The 25037-nt window shown below is 41.8% G+C and overlaps 1 protein-coding gene across 1 annotated transcript in view; it reads right to left on the bottom strand.

The window, feature by feature from the left end:
- Window positions 1–25037, bottom strand: part of LOC149274291 (ankyrin repeat and SAM domain-containing protein 1A-like) — a 95044-nt gene that overhangs the window by 5761 nt on the left and 64246 nt on the right. Inside the window, exons 11-23 of the mRNA XM_089505681.1 lie at window positions 24998–25003; window positions 24755–24875; window positions 24006–24361; window positions 23387–23453; window positions 23129–23235; window positions 22526–22624; window positions 15335–15475; window positions 15040–15147; window positions 12511–12627; window positions 12333–12404; window positions 12103–12189; window positions 11813–11950; window positions 3173–3332 (exon numbers count right to left, since the gene is read on the bottom strand). Of these exons, the coding sequence (XP_089361807.1) occupies window positions 3173–3332; window positions 11813–11950; window positions 12103–12189; window positions 12333–12404; window positions 12511–12627; window positions 15040–15147; window positions 15335–15475; window positions 22526–22624; window positions 23129–23235; window positions 23387–23453; window positions 24006–24361; window positions 24755–24875; window positions 24998–25003 (1579 nt within the window). The remainder of the gene's footprint in view (window positions 1–3172; window positions 3333–11812; window positions 11951–12102; window positions 12190–12332; window positions 12405–12510; window positions 12628–15039; window positions 15148–15334; window positions 15476–22525; window positions 22625–23128; window positions 23236–23386; window positions 23454–24005; window positions 24362–24754; window positions 24876–24997; window positions 25004–25037) is intronic.

The raw sequence follows: 25037 nt of genomic DNA, 5'->3' as shown, positions 1-25037 counted from the left end.
CAACATGAAAGCCATCCTGCCTTGTATCAATGGTTCAGGCTGGTGGTGGTGTAATGGTATGGGGGCCATTTTCTTGGCATACTTAAATGTCTAACCGAGTATTGCTGTCCATCCTTTTATGACCACAGTGTTAACATCTTCTGATGGCTACTTTCAGCAGGATAATGCACCATGTCACAAAGCTCACATAATCTCCAACTGGTTTCTTGAACATGACAATGAGTTCACTGTACTCCAATGGCCTCCACAGTCACCAGATCTCAATCCTATAGAGCTCCTTTGGGATGTGGTGGAACGGGAGATTCGCATCATGGATTAGCAAACGTCAAATCTGCAGCCACTGCGTGATGCCATCATGTCCCTATGGACCAAAATCTCTGAGGAATGTTTCCAGTACCTTGTAGAAATATGCCACAAAGGATGAAGGCAGTAGTGAAGGCAAAAGGGGGTCCAACCTGGTATTAGCAAGGTGTACCTAATAAAAAGGCCAGTGAGTGTATATTCACAGTGGACAAAAGTGTCCTAACATTTTTCACTTTACTAAATCATTCAGCAACAAACACAAAATAGTTGCTAATGCTAAACAATTTGGAATTATGTGCAAAAGCAGACAAATTTAAAAAGTAAAGGACCTAAAAAAAATGTGTTGCCTAACTTTTAATCGCAACATGAAACTTTAAAAGAAACCAGAAAAAGCTGGTTTGTAACAGCTTCTACTTGTTCTACTTCCATGTGTTTAATCAGATACAAATACCAGGCTGTCTGTGCGATGCACACCCCCACCAGCTGACAGAGAGGATGATCCGCTGCAGGAGACCTCGATTCTCTGTCAGCCGGTGGGGGTCTGCACGATGTGCACAGACAGCCTCCGTTGCTCACCTTCACTTACGCTGAGGCTTCTAAGAAGCTGCAGTAAAAGTGCCTGTCAGCAACAGAGGCTCACAAAACACCAGGGAGTCGGGAGAGAGGCAGAGCAGTGTATGGGAGAGAGGAGGAGTCAGAGGGGTGTATGGGAGAGGGGAGAGAGACGGAAGTGAGAGACCGGCCGACAGTGAGGGGAATCCATGTCACCTGTGGCGTTGCGGGGGATCTGGATTCTAGTGTTATAATCCGATCTCTGTTTGAGGTCGGATTATATAAGGAGAGGAGTTTTTCAGAGCATTTGCTCTGAAAAAAACTCTTTATAAATCGATAAAAATCGATTCGACTAAGCGATAATGAAAATCGTTGACAATGATTTTCATTATCGATTATTATCGATTTTATCGATTAGTTGTTTCAGCCCTACGTATGTCAGTGTTGTTTCTATCCATTAAAGACAGAAGCAGATACTAATCAAAATGTATCAAGTTTACGAAAATAAGTGTATTGAATATTGACATTGAAGGTCCAGATGTATTGAATGTAAATATAAAATTATATTTATGTAATCCCATGAGGGCAGTCTGCTTAGTCTGATTTTTTTAGATGATTGCTTTGTTAGACGAGTGGATGTGCCTGGTTTTCCCATCGGAATATATGTTAATATATTGAAATGTTAATTTTTAGATCATTGTTTATAATGTATATAATGTATTTTACGCTATAAAAACTGAATTCAAAGTTTTCCTGATTTTAATATTACGCAATAATGTATGCACTGGACACTTTCACTCTTTTCCCCTATTTATTTCATCCCTGTTAATTTCCTTCAGAGAAATTACCACCAGGGGAACCTTCCAGTAAATGTAAAAAAAAAAAAAAAAAAAATGGGCAAATTATTTCATGGCCAAGTAGTATATCTTCAAACAATTCTTGCATGGAAAGAGTTAAAATACTGGCATGTTAAATGCCCATGGGGAGTCTACTTTTAAAAAATGTATGGTTTAATGGGGTAATTTGAATTGGCCGGGTTCAACAATGTCCCAATTAACACGGGGGAGGATGACCACATGTCAAAATCCCAATTTGAAAAATCCACATGTCCCAGTTGTGGCCTTTTAGCCCCAAACAACCAGACAAACCCATGCATGGGAGTATCACTGTACTCAGGAGACATTACTGAACACATATTGGGGTGCTAAGCGACATTGACATATTCCGGGAGCTGTAAATTCATACCTAAAGTAAAATATGTGTGGGGAAAAATACACAAGAAATATTACAACAAACCGAAATACCATGGGGTGCCTAGTTTTCAAAAATATATGGTTTGATGGGGTAAATTGCTTTGGCCAGGTTCAAAGATGTTCGCAGACTTACCAGATTTGGGAAAAATGGTTTTGAAACAGTAAAACGATACATGTAATTATTGCCCCATAACGAGCAGAAAAAAAGCAAAAAAACATAAAAACATTGGGTATTTCTAAACTCAGGACAAATAGAATCTACTTAGCAGGATTTTTTTTATTAGCTTTTATAGATGAGTACATTATTTTTTTGAAGTTAGTCTTTTCTCAATCTTACACCATATTTTATATTTTTATAGTAAACTATATGACAATCAAAATGACATCTAAAAAACACCTGAAACAATATATAACTTGTGTGGGATCAGTAAATGGGAAAGAAAATTACCGCTAAACACGAGCCCCAACAGCCATTGTCACGAAGGGGTTAAAAATGTGCTAGTTAGTCCCACAGGGGGATTGTCTTTTGCAATGTAATTGCGAATGGGAAAAAACACTGTTCCCAAATGTTCCTTTACTTGAATTTTAGATATGATCGCAAGATTAATGCACTCCACAAAGTCCAGTAAGGGACAAAAATATCCCCCAAACAACAAAAATTATGGATTGAGAGGCTTTTAATTTCCACTAGATTTTTGGGAAATAGTTTTGAATTGCCAGTTGGATTTCTTAGTTAAAAAGACCCCATGATTCTTGCCCTGTCCAATTAGGGAAGCTGTTACCATTTGTAATAGTAACTGGACCACTGCACGCTAATCAAATTTAAGCTACATATTTTTCTTTTCATTGGAATGTACTACATATTCGGTTTCTTGTTATAGGAACAAGTCAAGGTTTAACAAAAACACAAATGCCTCTTCTAATACTCATAACAGTACACCCAATTAGGGTGTTCATACTAGTCGTATTCATCATAGTACAAAATATCCAATGCCTCTATTTTCACAAATAAACATGCTTGCATCAGTAAATTAGTCAAAAGAGCATCTTAATGTTTATGGTACTTACTGTCTGGCGTCGAATGCTGCCACGTGGCTTGGGAACAGGCTTGGATGGACGGGAGACAACAGCTTCAGGTAGTCTGGATTTGTGTGCCTGTATGGCTAGCTGATAAGCAACTTCAAAAGCTTGGCCAAGTGTTAGAATAATCTCATAGGCCTGATTCTGTTGTGAAACAGACATAGGAGAGGAAACAGTTTGAAGGCGATTATTATGATGCTCTTAAACGCCCTATTGCAGTATAAATACATTCTAGTAACAAATTAATGCACAAATACCATAAACTAAGACACACTCAAACATAATATGCTGACACACAAGATATACAAAGATTAGCTCACACAATATACATTCATGCCAACTCCATACAGTAATACATACTCTTACACCATACAGTAAAACATACATGTTAACACAACATGCATATATGCCGGCGGTGGGCAGCAGCAGGATAGGAGGGGGGAATGAGGACACTTGTGCTACTGTGAACTGAAAGTCTAGGCAAGACAGAGACTAATATGGAACATGTGGACTCTGATTGGTCCTTACTAAGTCTTGCACAGTGTGAATGAATTCATACAGTGATGAAGATATTATACATATTTACTTTAAAGAAGGTATAGAATAAGGATCTGGAACAAGTCTGTAAACTTAAAAAGAAACTAAACAATCAAAACATAACTTTTAATCTAAGTCCCCTAAGAATGTTGACAAAATATTTTCAGTACAGATTCATACGTGGCTCAATGCCCACTGAAGAGTTTAAACGGCCGGTCAAATTGATAATTATAACAGAATAACTCCTTGATCGCTGCTGCTATCCATGGCTCAGTAACTCAGAGTATAATTTTTAAAGGTCTGAACATCCCTATGAACCCAAAATATGGGTGGGGAGCTAAAAAACTGACAGAGAAAAGAAAGCATGATGCGGATTTCACTTAAAGCCTTATCTTAATCAGGGGAACTATACCAGGGGAGGGTCTCCTGTTTACAAAGAGCTCATGATTCAGCCTACTTAATTCTAACAGGCTCTTTCATTGCCAGTTTTTGGGGGGCGTCTATGTTCCTTTAACTAAATACACTCTTAATATTAACACCATTGGGTACACAATAAGCAATGCTACACGACTATTTTCTGAACGGGAGGCAGCAGCAACCCATGTCTTCATTCTTAATCATTGTTCTTCAGAAGCATCGGCATCATGAGCTGGGCTCTGCATGCCTGATATATATAATCTGCACCCAATGAATCGCTACTACCATCGGCAACGTCAATAAGTTATTATTATTATTATTATCCTTTATTTATATAGCGCCAACAGTTTACGCAGCGCTTAATACAATACATAAATTCAAGGGATATGACAAGACAAGAATTGACAGACTAAGACAAACCGATACATTTGGTGGAGAGAGCCCTGCTCGCAAGCTTACAATCTAAGTAGTTGGTAATCTTTACTAGCTGTCTCAAATCACATCGGGGATGCATACTCTATCCACTGATCACATAACTTTCCATCTGTCTCTATGTTAAATGTCCCGCTAGCTTCTCAATAGTGGGTGTGTATCAGGACTGTGGTATGATAGGTACCTACGGTTCTGATAGGTCAAGTTGTGGTATATGTGTTGTTTCTATCAGTTACTGACGTCTTAATCAGTGAAGCAGATACTAAATCTAAATGTATCAAGTTATCCTACCGCCTAACGTCCGGATATCACTTTGCGACTTAAAACTCAAGTGAAGAATGGGCCACAATTGCTCCACAGCGATGCAAGACTCAATGCCAGTTATTGCAAATGTTTGGTTGTGTCACCCCTGGCGACAACAACTGCAATCAGTTATTAGGTTTAGAGGGGGCAATTACTTCCTCACATGGGTTATACAGGTTTTGATCAACTCTTTACTTTCACTAAATAATATGATCATTTAAAAGCTGCATTTTGTGTTTACTCACATTGTCTCTGTCTTATATTAAAATTAGCTGGATGATCCGAAAACCTCCAGAACCTCCCCCTTACCCACAGTGAATACAAAAGACCAAATACGGAAAAACAAAAAAAACATTATTAGGGAGTGCAACTAATTGCTACTGGGAAGTGACAAGGGAAATAAATTATCAGGTAAGAATTTAATGTTTCCCCTGTCAAACCCGGTAGCACAGGAGATTTAAAAAAGAAACTAGGGAGAGAAAGAAACATACTCCAAGACTCTTCTACCGAACTTGGCATAGTCTAGACCTTCATACGATAATGCTTGACGAAGATATGAACACACTCCCAAACAGCAGCTTTGCAAATTTGCTCAATAGGAACTCCAGCAAGATCTTCTCCTTGGAGCAGTCTTCTGTAGGTAAAGGTTCAAACAACTGCGTACATCCAAGCAATGGAGCCGGTGTTCCTGGTCATTCGTAGGGTGAGGACAAAAAAACAGAAGGACAATATCTTGATGCAGATGAAAAGGCAACATGACTTTAGGAAGAAACTCTTGGAGTATGGGAAACTACCCTATCAAAGATTTGAAGATAAGGAGCTGAAATGGAGAGAGACTGGATCTTGGCTATTCTTCTAGATGAAGCTACAGAACCAACTTCCAGGTGAGAAGCTTGATTGGGATGTCTTCGAGGGACTCAAAAGGTGGAGGGGTTAGGCTAGATAAGACCAAATTCAGGTCCCAGGAGGGCACCAGAGGCCTCTTGAATGGACGAAGTCTACAGACTTCTTTCATGAAAGCTAACTGTTCACTTGATAGAGCGCTAAGAGCCACCACATGGACCTTCAGGGTGGCTGGAGACAGACCTTTATGAAAACCAGCTTGGAGGAACTCTAGGACGTTGCGGATGGAGACATTGTGCAGCTGAAGCTGTTTGTTAGCATACCAGGAGTAGAAGGACTTGCAGATCTTCTCATACCAGAGATTGGTAACATGCTCCCGGCTCTTCATCAGGGTTTCAGCCACCTCTTTGGAGAGACTAGCCTGAATTACTCTGTCCCTCTCAGAAGTACAGGCCCTTGATGGAGGAGATCCAGCTTATTCTCCAACTTCTTTGGAGGCTCTATGGACAGATTAACTCTGGATACCAAATCCCTTTGGGCTAGTCGGGAGCTATCAGGATCACGCAACATCTGTATCTCTTGATCTTTTGGAGAACCCTGGTGATGAGAGGTAGAGGGGGAAAGATGTAACCCAAATCAAAGTCCCAAGACTGGGACAATGCATCCAGAGCTAACTGGCGGCCCGCCGATGACAGGGAATAAAACAAAGGCAGTTTCCTGTTGGCTGCCGTTGCCATGAGGTTGATCTATGAAGTACCCCAGTCTCTTGTGATCTGCAGAAATGTTGCAGTGTTCAAGCTCCATTCTGATGTTCTGCTGAGAAAATCTGCTGGAATGTTCTCCTTCCCATGAATCAACACGGCCCAAAGGCGGGAGAGATGGAACTCGGCCCACTTTCCGATCTTCTGAAGAAGATCGCCCAATTGAAGACTCCTTGTGCCTTCTTGCTTGTTCAGGAACGCCACCACCATGCAATTGTCTGACAGAACTCTTACTGCCTTTCCCGCAACCTGGATTGCCAAGAAAGGAGCGCCTTCCAGACAGCTAGAAGTTCCAGCACATTGATATGAAGATGACATTGTCTGAATTCCTCTTCCAACATGGCTTCCCAACCGGATAAACTGGCGTCTTTAGACACTACTGTCCAAATAGGCTCGGGCCAAACCAGATCTGAACTCGGTCTTCTCACCTGAAGCCACCATCTGAGGGGAAAGCGAACGCTTGCTGGAACGGCAACCTTCCTTGAGAGAGCTGGAATGGGTCAATCCCATCATCCATCATTCCCTGAAGGTGCATGATATTCTGAATCTTGTCCCCCAGCAGGAAAATCTTTTAACAGAAAGCATCCAGCATAAACCCCAGGAAGGGAATTGTTCTGGTGGGAAGCAGATGGGATTTTTGAAAACTGACAATTTATCCCAAATCCTGAAGCAGGCAAACAATCCTGTGAATCTGGTGGGAGAGAAGATCAAGAGCTTGCAACAATCCCTGACAGCAGTTTGGTGAAGACTTGGAGCTGAAGACCAAAAGAAAGGGGCTAGAACTAAAAACAGTCCCTTTTGTAGATGGAATAGCCACTCGAAGAAACTTCTGCGACTCCTGCCTGATGGGAACATGAAGATAGGAATCTTGAAGATCGAGAGTAGCGAGAAAATCTCCATTGGAAAGAAGCTCTATGGTGGATAGACTCCATCCTTAACTTCCTGTAAGCCACAAAACTGTTTAGAAACTCGAGATCTACGATGAGTCTGAAATCTCCTGATGATTTGGGAACAACTAAGACGTGGGCGTAAACACCTCTTCCTCTTGAGCCTGGAGGCACAGGGATCAACACTTGTTTTGTCACAAACTCTTGAACAAGGACCAGAAGTGCCATTCTCCTGAATTGATTCGCAGGAGGCACAGAAACCATAAACCGCTCTGGAGGAGAACTGACAAGTTCCAGACCGTACCCCATAGAAATGATTACCAGGGTCCAAGCGTCCGAACAAAATATAGCCCATTGATTAAGAAAACTCTTCAGCCTGCCCCCTACCGTAATGATTCTGGTGTCATGCTTTCTTAGAAGCCCCGTCTACCACGGAAAGGCCGAAATATTAGCCATAAGGTCTATCCCGAAATCTGGACTGGGGTCTGGAATCCTGACCTCTGGATGCTCTGAACTGGTTGGGCCGAAAACGTGGCAGAGGTTTACATTTTGGCAAAAAATACTTGTCACCAGTAGCTTTCTCCAACAGAACTTCTAACTACTTTCCGAACAGATCCTTCCCAGAGAAGGGTATCCCACACAAATTGGAGGCAGAGTCTGCTGACCAAGATTTGAGCCATAGGGCCTTTCTAGAGAACACCGATAAGGCAGAGGCCCTAGCAGCCATGCAGACGGATTCCATAGCATAATTACACAAGAAGTCAGCCGTACTCTTCACATGTGAAACGTCCCGGAGAATATCTTCTCCTGCACCCCCCTAGGATATCTTCCTCAATTTGCTGGAGGAGGCACAAGCGCATAGCCTTGGCCACGGAATCCATCACAATTCCTGGTTTAAAAAATGCTGCTAAAGCTTCAAAAGATCTCTTAGCTGCTCCTTCTGCCTTCCTGTCCATGGAATCCGCAAAATGAGAGGAATCCTCCAAGGGAATAGCGGATCTTCTAGTGGTCCTGGCCACTGGAGCATCCATTTTGGGGTCTAAACACAGCTCAGAGAAATCTTCTGGGAAAGGGAACAGCCGTGAGACTACGTTGGAGATGGTTAGCTTTCTTTTAGGAGCGTTCCACTGGTAAGTAAAAATAGATTTCAAGGCTTCATCGACTGGAAAAGCCCTGGGCTTCTTACAAGAACCTGTTTTTTCCCCTTTGGCTGTTCCTCCTCCAGGTCTAGAGTGGCCCTCACTGCAGCAACCAGCTTGTTCACATCTTCTGCCGGAAAGAAAAAGGTCTCTTCAGAAAGCTCCCCCCCCATTCCTGAGATCCAGGTTCCTCCATGTGCCAGTCCCTTTCGGAGCCCGAACAACCAGGATCCTGACCAGAAGACCGGAACCCAGGCAGAGGATCAGGACAGGATGTCTTAGGCTTGGGCAAAGAATCAAAAACCAATGATCGATTCGGCTGAAAAGTGGACTGGAGCACAGCCTTCATTCACTCATTGAAATCAGAAAAGGACTCCTCCCTGGCACTCAGACAGGATGAACCAAAATTTTCTAGAGGCGTCAGACATAGTAGCTTTGCAATTTTTACATGCAAAATGCTTTGTCTTGGATGTAGCCTTCTTAGGAGCTGGAAATTCTTCAGGGAGGTCTAGCCTATCTAGCGACATCCTGATAAAGGACAGGAGACGGTCAAAACATAAAAAAACTCCCATGGACTCATAACCTTACTTGGGATAAGAGGAAGAAATACACCAGAGCAGAAAACCAGGACGCCATGACTCGTCAGAAGCCAATTGCAAACCAACAGCAGTATAAGCAAATAAAAATAGAACAACCTTACCAGAACTGCAGGAAAAACTGGACCAGAACGGCGAAAATCTCTTCTGACCTGAGAGCTGCTTCTGGCAGCCTGTGACAAAACCTGGAAGAGCATCACAGGGAGGATCTGCGGCAACCGCCGGCAGAGAGAAGTGGAGTCCCGGCATCCTGAAAACAGCCAGCCCGCCCAACGGCTGCGAAAGGTAAGGCATGCTAGGGTCCCCATCACGGACCCTGTACGGATTAACCCTATCCCTGCTCCATGGATCGGACCGGATATAAGGAAAGAAAAAACGCTTACCCGCTACCCAAAGCGTGACGGCAGCACCAGGGAAAATGAGCTCTCCCACGAGCTACAAGAAAACAACAAACGGGGAATGACCGCACCTACCCAGAAAATAGGACAGGAAAGAACTGTGGGTAAGGGGGAGGTTCTGGGGTTTTTTATTCTTTCCAGCCCTATTTGGATAGGCGGAGCCATCTCCTGTGCTAATGGGAGTGACAGGAGAAACAACTTCTCAAAAACTGAACACGAAACACCTCCCCCACCGAAAAAAATTCAAAATAAAAAATAAATCACTAAAATAGTACAATAAATAATAATGAGAAAAAAAAACAAAAAGTGAACTAAGAGAACCTCTAAACATATTGCTCTAACAATATACAATAACAGTGTTAGTAATTATCTAACAATTAAGATAATTAAAATAAAAAAACCCTTACATCCCAATGCCCTAGCACAACATCTAAAAAGGTATTACCCCCTGCCCCCATTCATCCATCCCAAACCCGTTAAGCCATAAGTATGAAAAATACTACCCTATAGGGTACTATATGCGAGGCACGGATATGACCCTCTAGAAAAAAAACCTAAGGATGTGGGGTATTTCCATAATCTGGAGATGCAGCTAATCAATTTTGTCCATGTTTCTCTGCCGTAATACATATACCCCGTGCAAAAAAAAATCTAAGCAACACAGAAGTGTTGGTGAAAAAGGCGCAGAAATAATTTCTGCAGCCACCTTTGACAGTGATTTGGGGCCAAATAGCTACATGAAGAATGCCCAAATACCTCTGATACGATAGTCTGGGTTGTCGGCTTTACAGAATTATATACTTTTGTGTTTATTTTTGGTTTATTTGTTTAAAATTAGAGTTGCAATCCCATCATACGTAATTCTATTGTAAAGAATAATGATGTACACCTTATAGTATGTTCCCTATAAGTGCTGGGAAAGTATGAAAATTCTATATAAATACAAAATCAGGACACCTGAATTGATAAATCTGGAGGGTATTTTCCATCACTTTACCTAATTTTGTGAGGATTCGGAGAGGAAAATAGAAAAAAAATAATTTTCGCTAGTTTTTACTAAATTTCTCATCCTAAATTTTACGCTAATTATAAACAATCTGTAGTTTACATGGGTACACTATTCGCAGGAAAAAGGAATAATCGACCGACATACCGCAAAAAATGGCAAAATTGCTCTGGTACTTGATACCAAAAACCCTGACTGAAGGGGTTACAAGCAAAAATAGAAGGAATAGGGAAGGGGGTAAATACTTTTTTCACAGCACCACAGGTTGGTCAGAAAATAGAATAAAAGCTTGGAACATTCCTCAATACACAGTATGATAAAAAAAAAAAACAAAAAAAAAAACCCTACACCAGAAAATACAGCAAATTATATTAAGGGGGGGGTCACTACCAGGGAATGGACAAGCAAAATAAAATCTCATGTAAGAATTCTATTTCTATGTCATTCCCAGGAGCACATGAGAATTGAATGGGACTAAGACAACAGCTTGGTGTGCAGTGTCCTTAGCAGGCATTAAGTCCAAATGATAATGCCTGGCATAAGATTGGCCAGACTGCTGCCTTGCATTTAAGAGATGGGTTAATGTCTGCCGATGTGGCCTAGAAAGTAAATGAGATAAAGTGATGTGGTAAGAGAACAGGATCTTCTGCATGGCTCAGTTCTACAGGACTTTAAAAATGTCCTTATGTCAACAGCAGCAAACCAACATCTTGAGAATAGTGGGGTTGTAAGAAGACTTGGGGGTAATTCAGGAGGTAAAACAATGCAGAAACCTGACTATTGCACATGTGGGACAACTTGGAAGAGAGACTTTCAGAAAAAAAAAAAAGTTTATTGATGGAAAATAAACAAACCTATCTTCTGTTCTTGAAGATCAAGAATCACCTGGCAGGTAATCTGGGAGTTCTACAGGATGTAAGGTATGCTTTTTAGGTCTCTTCAAAGAGCACCAACACCTTGACATGTCTCACAGCTTCTGGCACACTAATTTGGAGTGATGAGACCAAAATAGAGCTCCATGGTCAAAACCGTAAGGGCTATGTTTGCAGAGGGGTCAACAAGGTCTATAGGGAAAAGAATACCATCCCCACCGTGAAGCACCGCGCTGTGGGGTGTGAGCTCTAAAGGCACAGGGAATCTTGTGACAATTGATAGCAAGGTGAATGCAGCATGTTATCAGAAAAAAATGGCAGACGATCTAAGGATTTGACGGCTATCCTGCATTTTTCAATGACAGGTCCCCCTTAAGGTGCTTCCCCCCACTACGAACATTAATTAGAACTAATAAAATAAGATGTGACTCACCACATCAGCAGTGCTGAACACATGGCAGTAGTGGTGGCTCGTCTGGAGATCCTTGGTGATGTATGCAAATGTACAAAGATCCTCAGGATCTTGTGCTGCACATGAGATATTGCGAATCTCATGTTCTGCAATGACATTCTGCAGGGGAAAGTGATATAATAAATCAGGACAGACATCACAACAGTGAGAAAATTCAGTGAACAAAGTTAGGTATAAAGGGCAGCTGCTTAAAAAGCTGAAGGAAGAAATAGGTAAACAGAAATGGTGTTTGGACCGAGTACATTTCCTACCTGATTCGACGCATCAATGAATTTTACTCCCTTGTAACTGATGGAAAGAGTGATCCGTGGAATCTTCTTCATATGCTCTGTAGATTTCTAGAGGATAAGGAATGTTTGCTGTATTATTTAAAATGTAGCTGAATATATTTCAATGCCCATCATCTCAATTCAAAATCAAGTGACAGGTCTACACCCAAAACACTGCCTACACGGCCACCCAAGCCAACTTCCACACTCACCCTCATCTTAGCACAAGCATCCTGGGTGGATTCTGTTCCTCGAAGATCGTTAATTTGCATTGACCCCAAATACTGATGAGCAAGTGTAAGGAAAAAAAATGAATAAAATGAATAAAGAGCATACAGCATATTTCAAAGATTTTTGCTATACTATGATAGAAGCTGATTTAGTTCTTACGCTTGACTCATAGCCACACGATTCAAAGATTAACTTCTCAGGTTGGTGATGCCAATTCTGCAAAGGTGCATATGAAGTGGCCACACTGGGAGGCCTCAAAGTTAATTTGGATTCCTCCTGCAAAGAATGAATGAAAATTTATGCAAGTCAATGATAAGCAGCCTTTCCCGCTCTGACCTTCCCCTATAACATGGAATTTAGGGTGATGGTCCTGTATGACGAGTTTGGGTCATCTGAAGGACAGCATGGGATCTGTCAATCTAAACAAATGTTAAGATGTAGCTTTCTATGGATTTAGATCATCACCGAAAATCCTCAAACCCAACATTGATGGCATTGAGGCTCCCGCAGATGACCTATGTGGGTTTTGTATAATTAGGTTTTTCTGTGTTTATCCTAGTTTTATTTTCTACAAACTGTATTGTATACTTTGTGTCTAAATTGTTATCAGCTTTGTTCATATAATTTTTGTACATAAGCACTGTGACTTTCGTCAGATGAAACTACATATTAATCCAGTTTCCGTCACTGTGCTCTAACCAAACTCTACCTTCCGAGAAAGCCGGAATAAACCATGTTACTTAATTGTTTTACTTAAATTGGGTTTTATACATTTTTGACCCCATCAGTGTAGTACTGGGCATTACCGAAGCGTCCATAAACTGTAGTCAGCTTAAAACATAACTTGGTGGTGGCAGCATATTACCAGTCTGGTGTGGGTTTTTGTGGTGTGTTTAAGGGTTAAGTGAGTGACCAAAGGTTCTCAATTTTAAGAACAGGGATAGTTAGCAAGAAATGTGGGTACGTTTCCAAAAAAAACTTAGTGTAACAGTAGATTCATACCTCCACAACGAGCTCCTGAATTCTCTGATGCTCTCCTTTGTTCTCTGGAGCCTGTAACAAGCTGGATTGAAGTGTCAAACTAGGATGCTGTTCAGTTGATGTAAGGGAAGAGGGTGAAGTATTGTACAATGCATCTTGACACTGGACAGAGAAAAATTCATATCTTACAACAGGGCTGGTGACAGCACAAAAACTATTTCAGGAAACAGATGTAGAAAGAGAATCTTTTGACATGACAGACATCTGTCATCTCTGATTACAGGAGACAAATAAATACATAGGAACAGTAGCGTACCTAGAGTGGGGCAGGCGGTCCGCCCCGGGTGTCGCGGGCTAGGGTGACCACATGTCCTTGATTTTTTTTTTTTTACGCGGAGGAGACAGAGGGGCGCCTAGCAACCGCTCGGCTCCCCTCAGTCTCCTTTGCGAGGCTTCTAACTCCGTCGCGGTGCCGGCATCTCATGCTGAGCGCCGAAATACAACGTCATATTTCGTCACTCAGCAGTGAAGCGGCAGAGCACGAGGAGAGGCGTTGTGCTCCCACCGCAGGACTTCTGAATGGTAAGTCCAAAACCTTTAACTACAAAGGGGGAGAGGGTAGATAGTGGGGAGGGAGGGAGAGGGGGTAGAAAAGGGGGAAAGGTAGATAGTGAGAATGAGTGAATTAATTGTCTGAATGAGAGATACCGTATTTGATCGATTATAAGACGACCCTGATTACAAGACGACCCCCCAAAGTCTAAATATAAATTTAGGAAAAAAACAAAAAGCCTGAATATAAGACTACCCTATGGGAAAAAAGGTTTTACTAGTAAATATTAATTCATGTAAACAATATTTTCATATTTAATAAAAGCTATGATTGAGAAAAATATATATATATTTTTTCCTTTTTATTTGCCAACCTGCCCCCCAGTTATGCATATCTGCCCCCAGGGTTGCCACTCTGCCCCCAGAAATGCCTTATACCCCCTATTTGCCACTCTGCCCCATGATGTGCCTTTTAACCCTCTATACGCCAATCTGCCCCCAGAAATGCCTTAATCATTTATAGATTAATATTGTTATTGCATTTTTTTGTCTGTGTTACTTAAATAAAAGTGTGAGATTTTTTTTTATGGTGGGGGGTCATTTTCTGTTTCAGTCCAGAAGTTTTGGTGCATCCCTAAGCCAGACAATGAAGTGGTAGGCCTACACCACATCAATGTTTGGTTTAGTATATAGTGATAGGAGTTATGCTACACTATTATCAATGTCTGGCTCAATGTATAGTGATAGGGATTACGCTGTACCACCATCGTTTGCCTCAGTATATAGTGGTAGGTGTTATGCTGTACCACCTTCAATGTCTGCCTCAATATATAATGATAACAGCAATGCTGTACCACCTTCAATGTCTACGCCAGTATATAACGATAGAAGCTATGCAGTTTTAAAGTGTTTTTTTTGGGGGGGGGCCACATACAGGATCCGCCCCAGGTGCCAAATACTCTAGGTACGCCCTGCATAGGAATATCAACAAAAATACAAATATCTGAAGATATATGTTCAAACACTGCTTGAACACACATTAAATGTGATTGCACACATCTTTGGACAATGGTGTTCCGTCTCTCCCATGTAGATTTGATTTGTTAATGAACTGTGTGTAAATGGGGGACATATATAAAAAGTCATGGTCCTTACCCTGAGCTGTGAAAAACGTGGTGGTTTCTGAGGTGGGTCTTCATATTGCCTGTCTGCTAAGGATGCCAGAATCCTCTTCCTGTGACCCAGTAAATTTACTTTTAATACCTGGAAGTTAAGATATGGGACTTAAACTGGCTTATACAACATGATTCTTACACAGGTTTATGAAGCGGATATGCAGTAGTAGAGTATAAAGTGCATAATTGCATTGCAATTTATAAATGGCAAAAATAAGGGAGGTGCCAGAAAGAAAAAAAAAAAAAAACAAGGCAAACCATCAAACACAACCTACATTTACAATTTCAAGTTCCCACAAATTTCGCAGAGTCTCCATAGACGTGTACCCACTGCTAAGAAAGCTAGGAGCATATTGTTGGAGGGAGAGTGCACGAAGCCAGGTTGACACAGAGAGATCACTTGGGAGAGGAAGTGGCTAAATGTGTGGGGGGGAAACACAAAAAAAACAAACAAAAAAACATTCACTATGTAGCATTTAAACGTAATGTAGCTTGCACAGATGTAAGGACATTTTTAAGTAACATGCACAAGGATAAGTGCAAAACAACTGTTAAATAGCATTTTAACGAAACCCTGTAGCATGGATAAATGATCCTCGTCTTTTGATGAGTGTGTAGTCTTTGCAGACAATTTAAAGTGGAAGTCTCATGGGGGAGGAAAATATCCTTGTACCTACAAAATACACAGCTGTATACAGTTATGTTGGTTAGCATTGACGAAAACCTAGTTTTATCCATTTTTGGTCCACTAAACTTACTTTATCTATAGGCTGGTCATGTTATATTTTTGTCAAACACCACACTAGTAATAAATTAAACAAAAAAAAGGGTGGGAACTTCCTTTTAACAATAATCCCTTCAGTACCGAGAGATTTCAGTACCGTAAAGAGAATATATTTTTTTTTCACCATGTGTACCATAGATTTACTCGATTCTGCTTTCCTGTGTCAAAGCGGATTTTTTTTTCCAGGACAAGTAAGGCTTTCTTTTGACAATAACATAATAATTTTAACTTCTTATTTTGCAATTGTGCTTTTTTTTTTCTCACAGTAAATGCCACTGTTGAACAATAACCCACTATGTTCGACATAATCCCATGGATTATGGGAATGTTCTAGAGTGCCACATCTATCCCTTACATATTACCCTATAGTGTACTATTTTTAAAAAGTACTGGTTTAAAGGGTTTGGGGTGGTAAGTGTTTTTATATATAATTTTAAACTTTTAGTGCTAGGACAATGTTCTCGGTGCAATATGAATAAAAATCTATTTTTTCTTATGGATGCCTGTGATGTCACAGTGTATATGGTGGTATACTGGGGCTTGCACCCATGGGCGTAGGAACCCCTAAAAATCTGGGGGGGGACAGCATTTTCCCCCATCAGATCCCCACTTTCTCACACTATCTACCCCCTCTCCCCCTTTCTTACTATCTACCCCCCTCCCTACCCTCCCTTCTCACTAGCTACCCTCTCCCTACCCTCCCTTCTAACTAGCTACCCTCTCCCTTTCGCCCCCTTCTCACTAGCTACCCTCTCCCTACCACCCCTTCACACTAGCTACCCTCTCCCTACCCCCCCTTCTCACTAGCTACCCTCTCCCCACCCCCCCTTCTCATTAGCTACCCTCTCCCTAACCCCCCTTCTCACTCTCTACCCCAGGGGTGTCCAAGTTTTTTCTGAAGTGGGCCACTTCATCAGAATTGTATACGTGCGCGGGCCGCACTCATTTTTCACTGTGAGAAAATATGGCCTTTAATAAAATATGCAGATTAAAATAAAGTAAATGACACAAAACTTTTACTTTTCTTCTCACTGATTTCTGGGCCTAGAAAGTTTTGTGACTACAAATTCAGGACTCAGGATAATTAAAAATGAAATAGTTCTATTTATTCTAGGGATGCACTAAAATGAAAATTCTGGACCAAAACATTCACGGTTCACTTAGCCAAAACCGAAAATGACCCCCCACCTTTAAAAATAATAATAAAAACTCACATTTTTAATAAAAGTAGGTAACACACCACAATTGAACAAAAAAAAATTGCAATATGACTTGGCATGATAGGAGTGTGATTGCTAACAGCAATCACACTCCTATCATACCCAGGCAGCCAGTACATGCTGGTACAGGGTGGCTGTAAGTGATGTGCAGACCCCATACTGCTGGCAGCATCAATACACAAGGGGGGCAGCTAGCTAGGTTTCAGCATGTACTGGCTGACTTGGCATGATAGGAGTGTGATTGCTAACAGCAATCACAGTCCTATCATGCCTAGGTTCCAGCACTTACACATCCAACCAGTAAATGCTGTAACCTAGGCATGATGGGACTGTGATTGCTGTTAGCAATCACACTCCTATCATGCCAAGTCAGCCAGTACATGCTGGTACAGGGTGGCTGTAAGTGATGTGCAGACCCCATACTGCTGGCAGCATCAATACACAAGGGGGGCAGCTAGCTAGGTTTTAGCATGTACTGGCTGACTTGGCATGATAGGAGTGTGATTGCTAACAACCCTTGAACAACCCTTCACCCACCGATAAACATTTCCACACTACCTCTAAACACACACACATTCACACTACCATCCTACATACTAACAGACATATACATAATCACTGGATATACATAATCCCCCTGGATGCGGATGGTTGTCTGCTGCAGTCTAAGACTTCTTCTTAGGTGCCATCTAATGGCACAGAACTGGAAGGCAGCAAAATAATTTAGGAAATCAGCAGGTGGCAAGCAGGGCTGAAAATGTTTGGACATCAGCCCCATACATTTTTTGGGTAGTTGAGCTATTGTGCCCACATGCCACACCCCTTACACATACCTATCTCAGTCACATTATTTGCAATTCAAATAGCTGTAAATAGCGCTTTCGAAAATTATATTAAAATATTCCTTAATAACAGAATATCAAATTATTATTAAAATCCCTGGAATCAAAAGTGTTAAAAAGCCCAAATAAGTACCCTGGGAATAGATCCCTAGCTTTACAAGCAACATGTCTCAGAGCCACTTTTTGGACAGGATATCCTCAGGACCCCGAGCTATCCATCCCCAGATACCTGGCATCGGATCGCCACCGCTCCTTCGGGATCACCCGGAGGACGGCTTAACTTCCGCAGGGGCCCTGCTGCTTACCTATATGTTGCGTGTGACCCCGCAGGAACCCAGCTGAGTCACGTTAATTTAGGTTATGCCACATGACTCTGCCCCGTTCTTGCTTCCCCCTGCTTGTCCCCGTTCCTGTGGAACGAGAGAAGTTGTTCGGACAGAGTGCAAGCAAAGGGAAGCAGCGACCCCTGCGGTAGTCTGCGAGCAGCACTGAGACATCTGCAGTTCAGGTAAGGGGGTGGGGAGGGCATATGAACGAGTAGCTGTGAGTAAGCATCTGTGAGCTAGCGAGCATCTGTGAGTGAGTAAATTAATGTTTGTGAATGAGCAAATGAACGAACATGTGGGTGATAGCATGGATGTGTAAATGGGGGGGAAGCATGGCACAGGCAGGCTGTTTGGGGGCAAAAGTGGCAAACCCTATGTTTCCAATCTAGGTGTTGGGCCGATCTTGTGGATGCAATCAGCGTGCCAGGGCTGACATGATACTAAAGCGGGGGGCTAGGTGGTGGGATAAATATACAATGCACACATAACTTTTACATATTGCTCCCCCAGCCCAGATAAAATGCTGCCCTGCAGTATGAGGGATGTATCGACTCTGGGAAGGGAACCAATTAGTCAGATATACATGAGCCATACTGTAGGGCAGCATTTTATCTGTGCTGGCTGCATCAATACACAAGGGGGCAAGCTGTGGCCATTACATAAATCAATACAAGGGAGGGGCAGGCTGGGGGCATAACTACACATAGCGCTGGCTGGGGGCAATATACAAGGGGCAAAAACACAAAAGAGGTGTCAACAACAAAGCAGTGTGGAAAATGCTTTTTTTTTTATTATTATTATTGTAGCTTAGCCCATACAGATGTGGGTGTCAGTGTGGCAGAGCCTGCCCTGGTGTGTGTATTTTTGGGTTTCAGTGTGGCAAAGCCTGCCCTGGTGTGTGTGTCTGGGTGTCATTTTCCTGACAATTTAATTTTTACTTATTCAGATATAAAACTCCTGAATTTGTATTAACTTCAGAGGACAAAATTTTCTAGGCCCAGAAATCAGTGAGAGGAAAAGTAAAGGTTTAGCCGAGGTAGCCGAGAAGGGCAGTTTCGAGATTTCACAATGGGGCCCCCATGATTTTAGTTATATCCCTGTGTTAAATTTTATGAAAATTAATGTTGAATATTGTATAAATATAAAAAAGCGCATTTTAAGGAAAATATATTAAGATAGGAAATAAATGGGTATAAAGATGATGGGAAATTATGTTATGGAGCATGATGATGAAGGTGGATGATTGTGATGCAATATGGGGAATTAATGGTAGGGGTGGAAAGGATGGTGGGGAGGAATATGATGATATGGGGTTTGAATGTATTGGTTGGGGGATAATGATTGTGGTTAGGTCTTTGAATGAATTAAAACACACACACATACACACACCCACTGACACCCTCCAACACCATACCCTTATACATACATTCACATACACACTAACACCATGCACATATAAACATACATGCATACACACTAACAATACACTTAAATGTACATGCACACAATCTAAAACCATACACACACACACACATATATATACATAGAATATTGCAACCAGAATCCAACATGTGCAGTATGACCACAAAATTCTGGACTGAAAATTCAGGATTCAATTGGCTGAAATCAAAATCGAAAATGCCCCACCTTAAAAAAAATAAAATAATTTAAAGTAACACACCACAATTGGACAAAAAAAAAATTCAGTAACAATATTAATATATATATAATTGCTAACAATCACACTCCTATCATGACCAGGCAGCAAGTACCATGCAATCACACACACACTCATTCACAAACATTTACTCATTCATTCCCTTAATTATGCATACTTGCTCATACACCTTCCCCCCACCCCCCTTACTTGAACTGCAGATCTCTCACTCGCAAACTTCTGCAGGGGCCCGGCTTCTTCCGTCTGCAACATTTCTTACCCCGCCTCCAGGGGAAGAAGGGATCAGAGTCATGTGACGTGCATTGACGTGAGCCCGCTGGGTTCCTGATTCTTCTGGCTAGTACAAGAGACGCTGCTCACACAGTGTGTGTGACCAACGCACAGGTAAGCAGCCTGGCCCCTGCGGATGATTATTTTCGACCGTTTCATTTTTATTTTTTTTTTACAATGCCCTTTTCGGCCGATATATTTCGACCACCGATATATATAATCGGTGCATCCCTACTATTGATACATTTGGGGGAAAAACAAAGGAAAGTTAATGTAAAAAATAAATAAATAAATAAAAAATCAATCACCTAACGGTGACGTAGCAGGCAAACCATGCCCAAGTGGGCTCAATATTTCCGTGATGTAACAATTGTGGTGATCGCGGGGGCACTGCTGCTGTCTGCCAAGGTGTCTGAGCAGACCAGCACAACTCCCTGAACCTTTGATCGCTACCCCCGGAAGTGATTCTGCAGGCTCAACACACAATCGCAGGTAAACCGGCGATCACGTTTTCAGCTGCCACAGGCAACTTCAGGGAAGGGGTTGTGTATTGACCTGCCACAACATTCCCCTGCTGCCTGATCCCTCCATGAGAGCAATAGTGCAGCGTCCTTTAAATCTCCAGAATTGCCTGTGGCAATTATCAAAATCCCACCCATGGCGTGAAGCAACAGTGAAAGTCTGGTTGATCAAGGGTGTGGGCAATACACTATGCTATTTACCAATGTTAACACTGTTGGATAAAAAGAACTGGGTATTGAATTTCTTTCAGTTCCCACAGCCCATTTCTCAAAATTTGGAGCACGCTCATATACATCTGTAAAGTGGCTACATAAAACTACACCCAGTCCCAAAAAAATGTGCTCTCTTGCTTCCTGATGGGTAGTACAGTCCTTTGGGAGACCTTTTCCCTAGAGGAAACCGGAACGTCTACCCATCACGATGCCAGCATTCGCTACAAGGAAGGCGGCAACAACGGTCAGGGACATCCCAGTAGACTCCCTGGCTCCCCTTAAACTTGTGGCAGCCATGGGATCCGACACTCCTTGTAGATGGTCCAAACCACCATCTAGAACACAGAGTTAGGATAGGTGCCCAGAATCAATAGGACTACTATGAAACAGACAAATGACTCATCTTTTGCAGAGAGGTCTTGAACCACCTTGACAGTTGGTCGAGTTACAGGATAAGAGAAACACCACAGCTTTTGGGCAAGATGGGATGCAAAGCAGCAGAGCCTCATCCACTTCGGTGGATTAAGGTACAAAAGTGCAAGACAGAAGAACTCCTGCAAATGTCATAATTACGGGGATGAGGGGCACCAGAATAGCATTCACAGAGGCAGTCTGATAGACCGGGATGTGGAGTACCAGAGCCTCAAGGCCAGTGGCAGTAAGAAGCGCCAGGAAGCGGGACATCAGAACTTCATTCACAGAGGCAATCTAATATGCCAGGATGCATGGTGCTAGAAGCCTCACCCCTAGCAGCTAGAGTGGGAGGATTTTTAAAGGAACATTACACAAGTAGTGCCCCATTGAAAAGGAGGAAACCATGGGCCTAGTAATGACAGTGTTGCGTTACAGTGGCATGGAGTCCAGGATCCCTAATTTAAATTTACACCAAGGACACTGTCACACCTGCAGCACATCCATTTAATATCAGGTCATCAGGTCAGTGTATTGAAATGGTGAGAAATGTAATGGATGCTAGACGCCCATTTTAGGATTATTATAGACATTGGAATTTTAAATTAAAATGCTATGTGCGCTTAGAAACAAGTGTACGTTCCCTAATCCCTTTGCCTCTGTTGGTGTATCCGCCATTGTTTTGTGTGTGATGTCAGTGCTCTCTGTGTAATCCTCTGCCTTTATATTTTGTGTTAATTACATTAATCCTTTCATGTTTCCTGTCTTTTTTAATTTCCCCATCCCTGGTAAAGTGTCTGTGTAGCCTATGTTCAGTCTCAAAGCATGTTCTCCTATGTCCTGACGGGTGCATATCGACTGGTGGTACAGTTCTGTGGGAGACCTCTTTTCCCTGCAGACATTACTCTGAGAACTTGGACATCAACCCATCTCGTAGTTGTTTTCGGCTCTCTCTCTATAAATATGAGATTTGTGGCTGGCTGTCTAGGCGCACTTTGCCAAAAAATGTATCTCAGATACATTTCAAGACTTTAATGGGTTAAGACCATTACCAGAAATATTACACCGAAATATTATTTTGATTGTAATAGTGGCTTTTTCAATAACACACTCAAACTAGTTATCGTACCCCTCTTGTATTCATCTATATCAGCCCATCTACAACATTTGACAATTTACACCTGTTTACGCCGTTAAATACCTTTGGTAGGGAATGCGCTGCCTGAAGAAGTTTGTTCCGATGCAGCGGATCTGTAATACCAATGTCAATCAGATCCTGATCCTCCAACATGTTATCTGCCTGCAAAAACACACACTTGTAATAGACTAGTAGGGATTACATTTAATATTAGAAATCAAGCCTATATACAATATTTGTAAAATGCACTCTGTGTGCACCACCTACTCAAGACGGTTTGATTGTGGGACCAAATTCAAACAGCCTATTTTTGGTGGCTATTAATCAATATAATCTGTAATTATCTGTAATATTTGGTAATTCGTACATTGTAGGTAAATGGAGATGAAATATTTGTATTACAGAACCAACATTATTTTCAAGTACAATGACATAATTAGCCGTGTATAATAATTTAAGTGGACATGCCATCCCCAAACATGCAGATGACAGAACCCATGGGGGTCCCAGAAATGGTTATTTCAGTAAGATGAAATGTTTCATCATGCCAGCACCTCACATCCTTTTTTTCTGATTGCAACTCTCACCACAATAACTACACAATTTGGTTTATACCATAAGTACTACTTGTACTACTATCATTTTTATTGCACATTGCTAACTCACCAGAAAACGAACATCATCAAAGCCATTCAGCACCAGCTTGCTCTCATACTGAATGAGTCCAAGAGACTCTAACCACTGTGCTATGCTCTGCTCTGGAATAGGGCACCCTAAATTGTTTGAGGAAAAACTGTTTATTAGGCATCCATGACTGAAAGTGAGATAACAATAATCCATTTTAAATCTATATGTATGTATTGTAAGAAGCGCAGCATAAATTGTTGGCACTATATAAATAAAAGTTGATAATACATGCCATACCTGCCATGACCTGCTGCTCCTGGGAGAACTCAATGCCCTGGCCAATAGAGCTCATTATTTTATCAATCTGTAAAAGAAAAAGAAAAAACACATAAGCGAAAAAGTGCATTTAAGCTTGCCACATTACATAACTGCAAGGTGAAGCAATGCTACACAAGACAGAAGCAGCAATAAGGTAATCGTATATTGAAGCCCTGACATTACAACAGTAAGATGGTATATTCTGAAACATAGGAAGCATGGCCATTCACCAGATTACTACAAAACAGCCAATACCACCAACACACCAGCAACAAAACATACATGTAAGACATACACATAACCACCACAGAAATCAGCAAATTGTCCAGTTAGGCCCCATTCCTCAGTTGCTTTTAAATCTATCCTTTCTTACGTTGTGTTTTGGGAATAATGCAGGGACCAGCAACAGACGCTGTTGGAAAAGTGGCAATGTCAGAGGGGTATTTAAAATATTACTCTTATTCCTTCCCATTTAATTATTTTCACAACTGGGCAACAGATTCATACAACACCTTTAAAAAAACATAAATAAGCCGTCCCAGCACTATGCATTTACCTCTGAGACGTATTACCATCAGCGAAGATTTCCTGTACTAACCTCATCCCACTCGGAGGTGAAGGAAGGAGATTTCTCCAACCTCTTTTTGCTCCCCCCAGCCACACAGTTGGTGAGAGATTCACTGCGATTCAAATCTTCACCCTCACCAGCTGGAGGAGAGCATGTCAGCAAGTCGGAATCAGATTTAGATAGACTACGACGTAGGGGAAGCTCCATGCGTGCGTCTGCACTGTTTCTACTAGCGTTCATTCCCGAAGAATCACAGGGGGGATCTCGGACTTCGCACACTGGAGAGGAACCGTGTAAGAGCCCAGAGAAGTGCTGAAGCATGTGGGAGTCTGTGCTATCTGCTGAAGCCAAGCTCCAACCTCCAGAGCTGCTTCTACGCTGTCCACCTGTGAAGTAAAATTAAGCATTCACGCAAACAAAATTAAGGTAAAACAGGACACCAGAACCAGAGTCTGTTCTGCAGAAAACTGGAACCAGCAAGAAAATGAACAAAAATTACACACACGCAAGTCTAATTAAGCTAGGACAAGACAAATGTATTTATGTCGGCATTCAGTTGTTGGAGCAGCACTGACTGCTGGGCAGCTGGTGTCACAAGTTATAGAACAGCTATTGTGTAATAGATGTCTGACATTTCAAAAGAGAAGCCTTGGGAATTCCAGAGCAGGAATGTTTGGGATAAACTAGAGCTGGCTTCATGCAAATTGTTAGTAGCTATCAGACAAAAGAGTACAGTACAAAGTGAAAAGGGGGGTGCATGATATTAATGTCGTTCTTACTATTTGGTCTTTCAGAGCCATGAGATTCTCCTTCCGAGTGGCCACTGGACAAATCAGAGGAACCATGGCGAGTTGGTGGGCGTGGTGTTTCATTTGGGAGTGCAGCACGGCGTGGTCTGACCTGAAGTCAGCAAAAGAAAAAAACGTTACAATAAATTTATATGCAGCAACAGGGCTTCGGTCCTCTTCCACCTGAAGGATATGAAGGATAGACACCCTACTATATAGACGCTCCTTACTTACCTTTCCCTTGTGGTAAAGAACCAGAAAACACAGGATAATG

The sequence above is a fragment of the Sceloporus occidentalis genome, unplaced genomic scaffold (assembly GCF_023333645.1).
Source record: "Sceloporus occidentalis isolate IW3139 unplaced genomic scaffold, rSceOcc1.0.p SCAF_339, whole genome shotgun sequence".
NCBI classification, from domain to species: Eukaryota; Metazoa; Chordata; class Lepidosauria; order Squamata; family Phrynosomatidae; genus Sceloporus; species Sceloporus occidentalis.
Note: the sequence above shows the minus strand (reverse complement) of the source record. Positions and strands in the feature narration are given on the sequence as shown.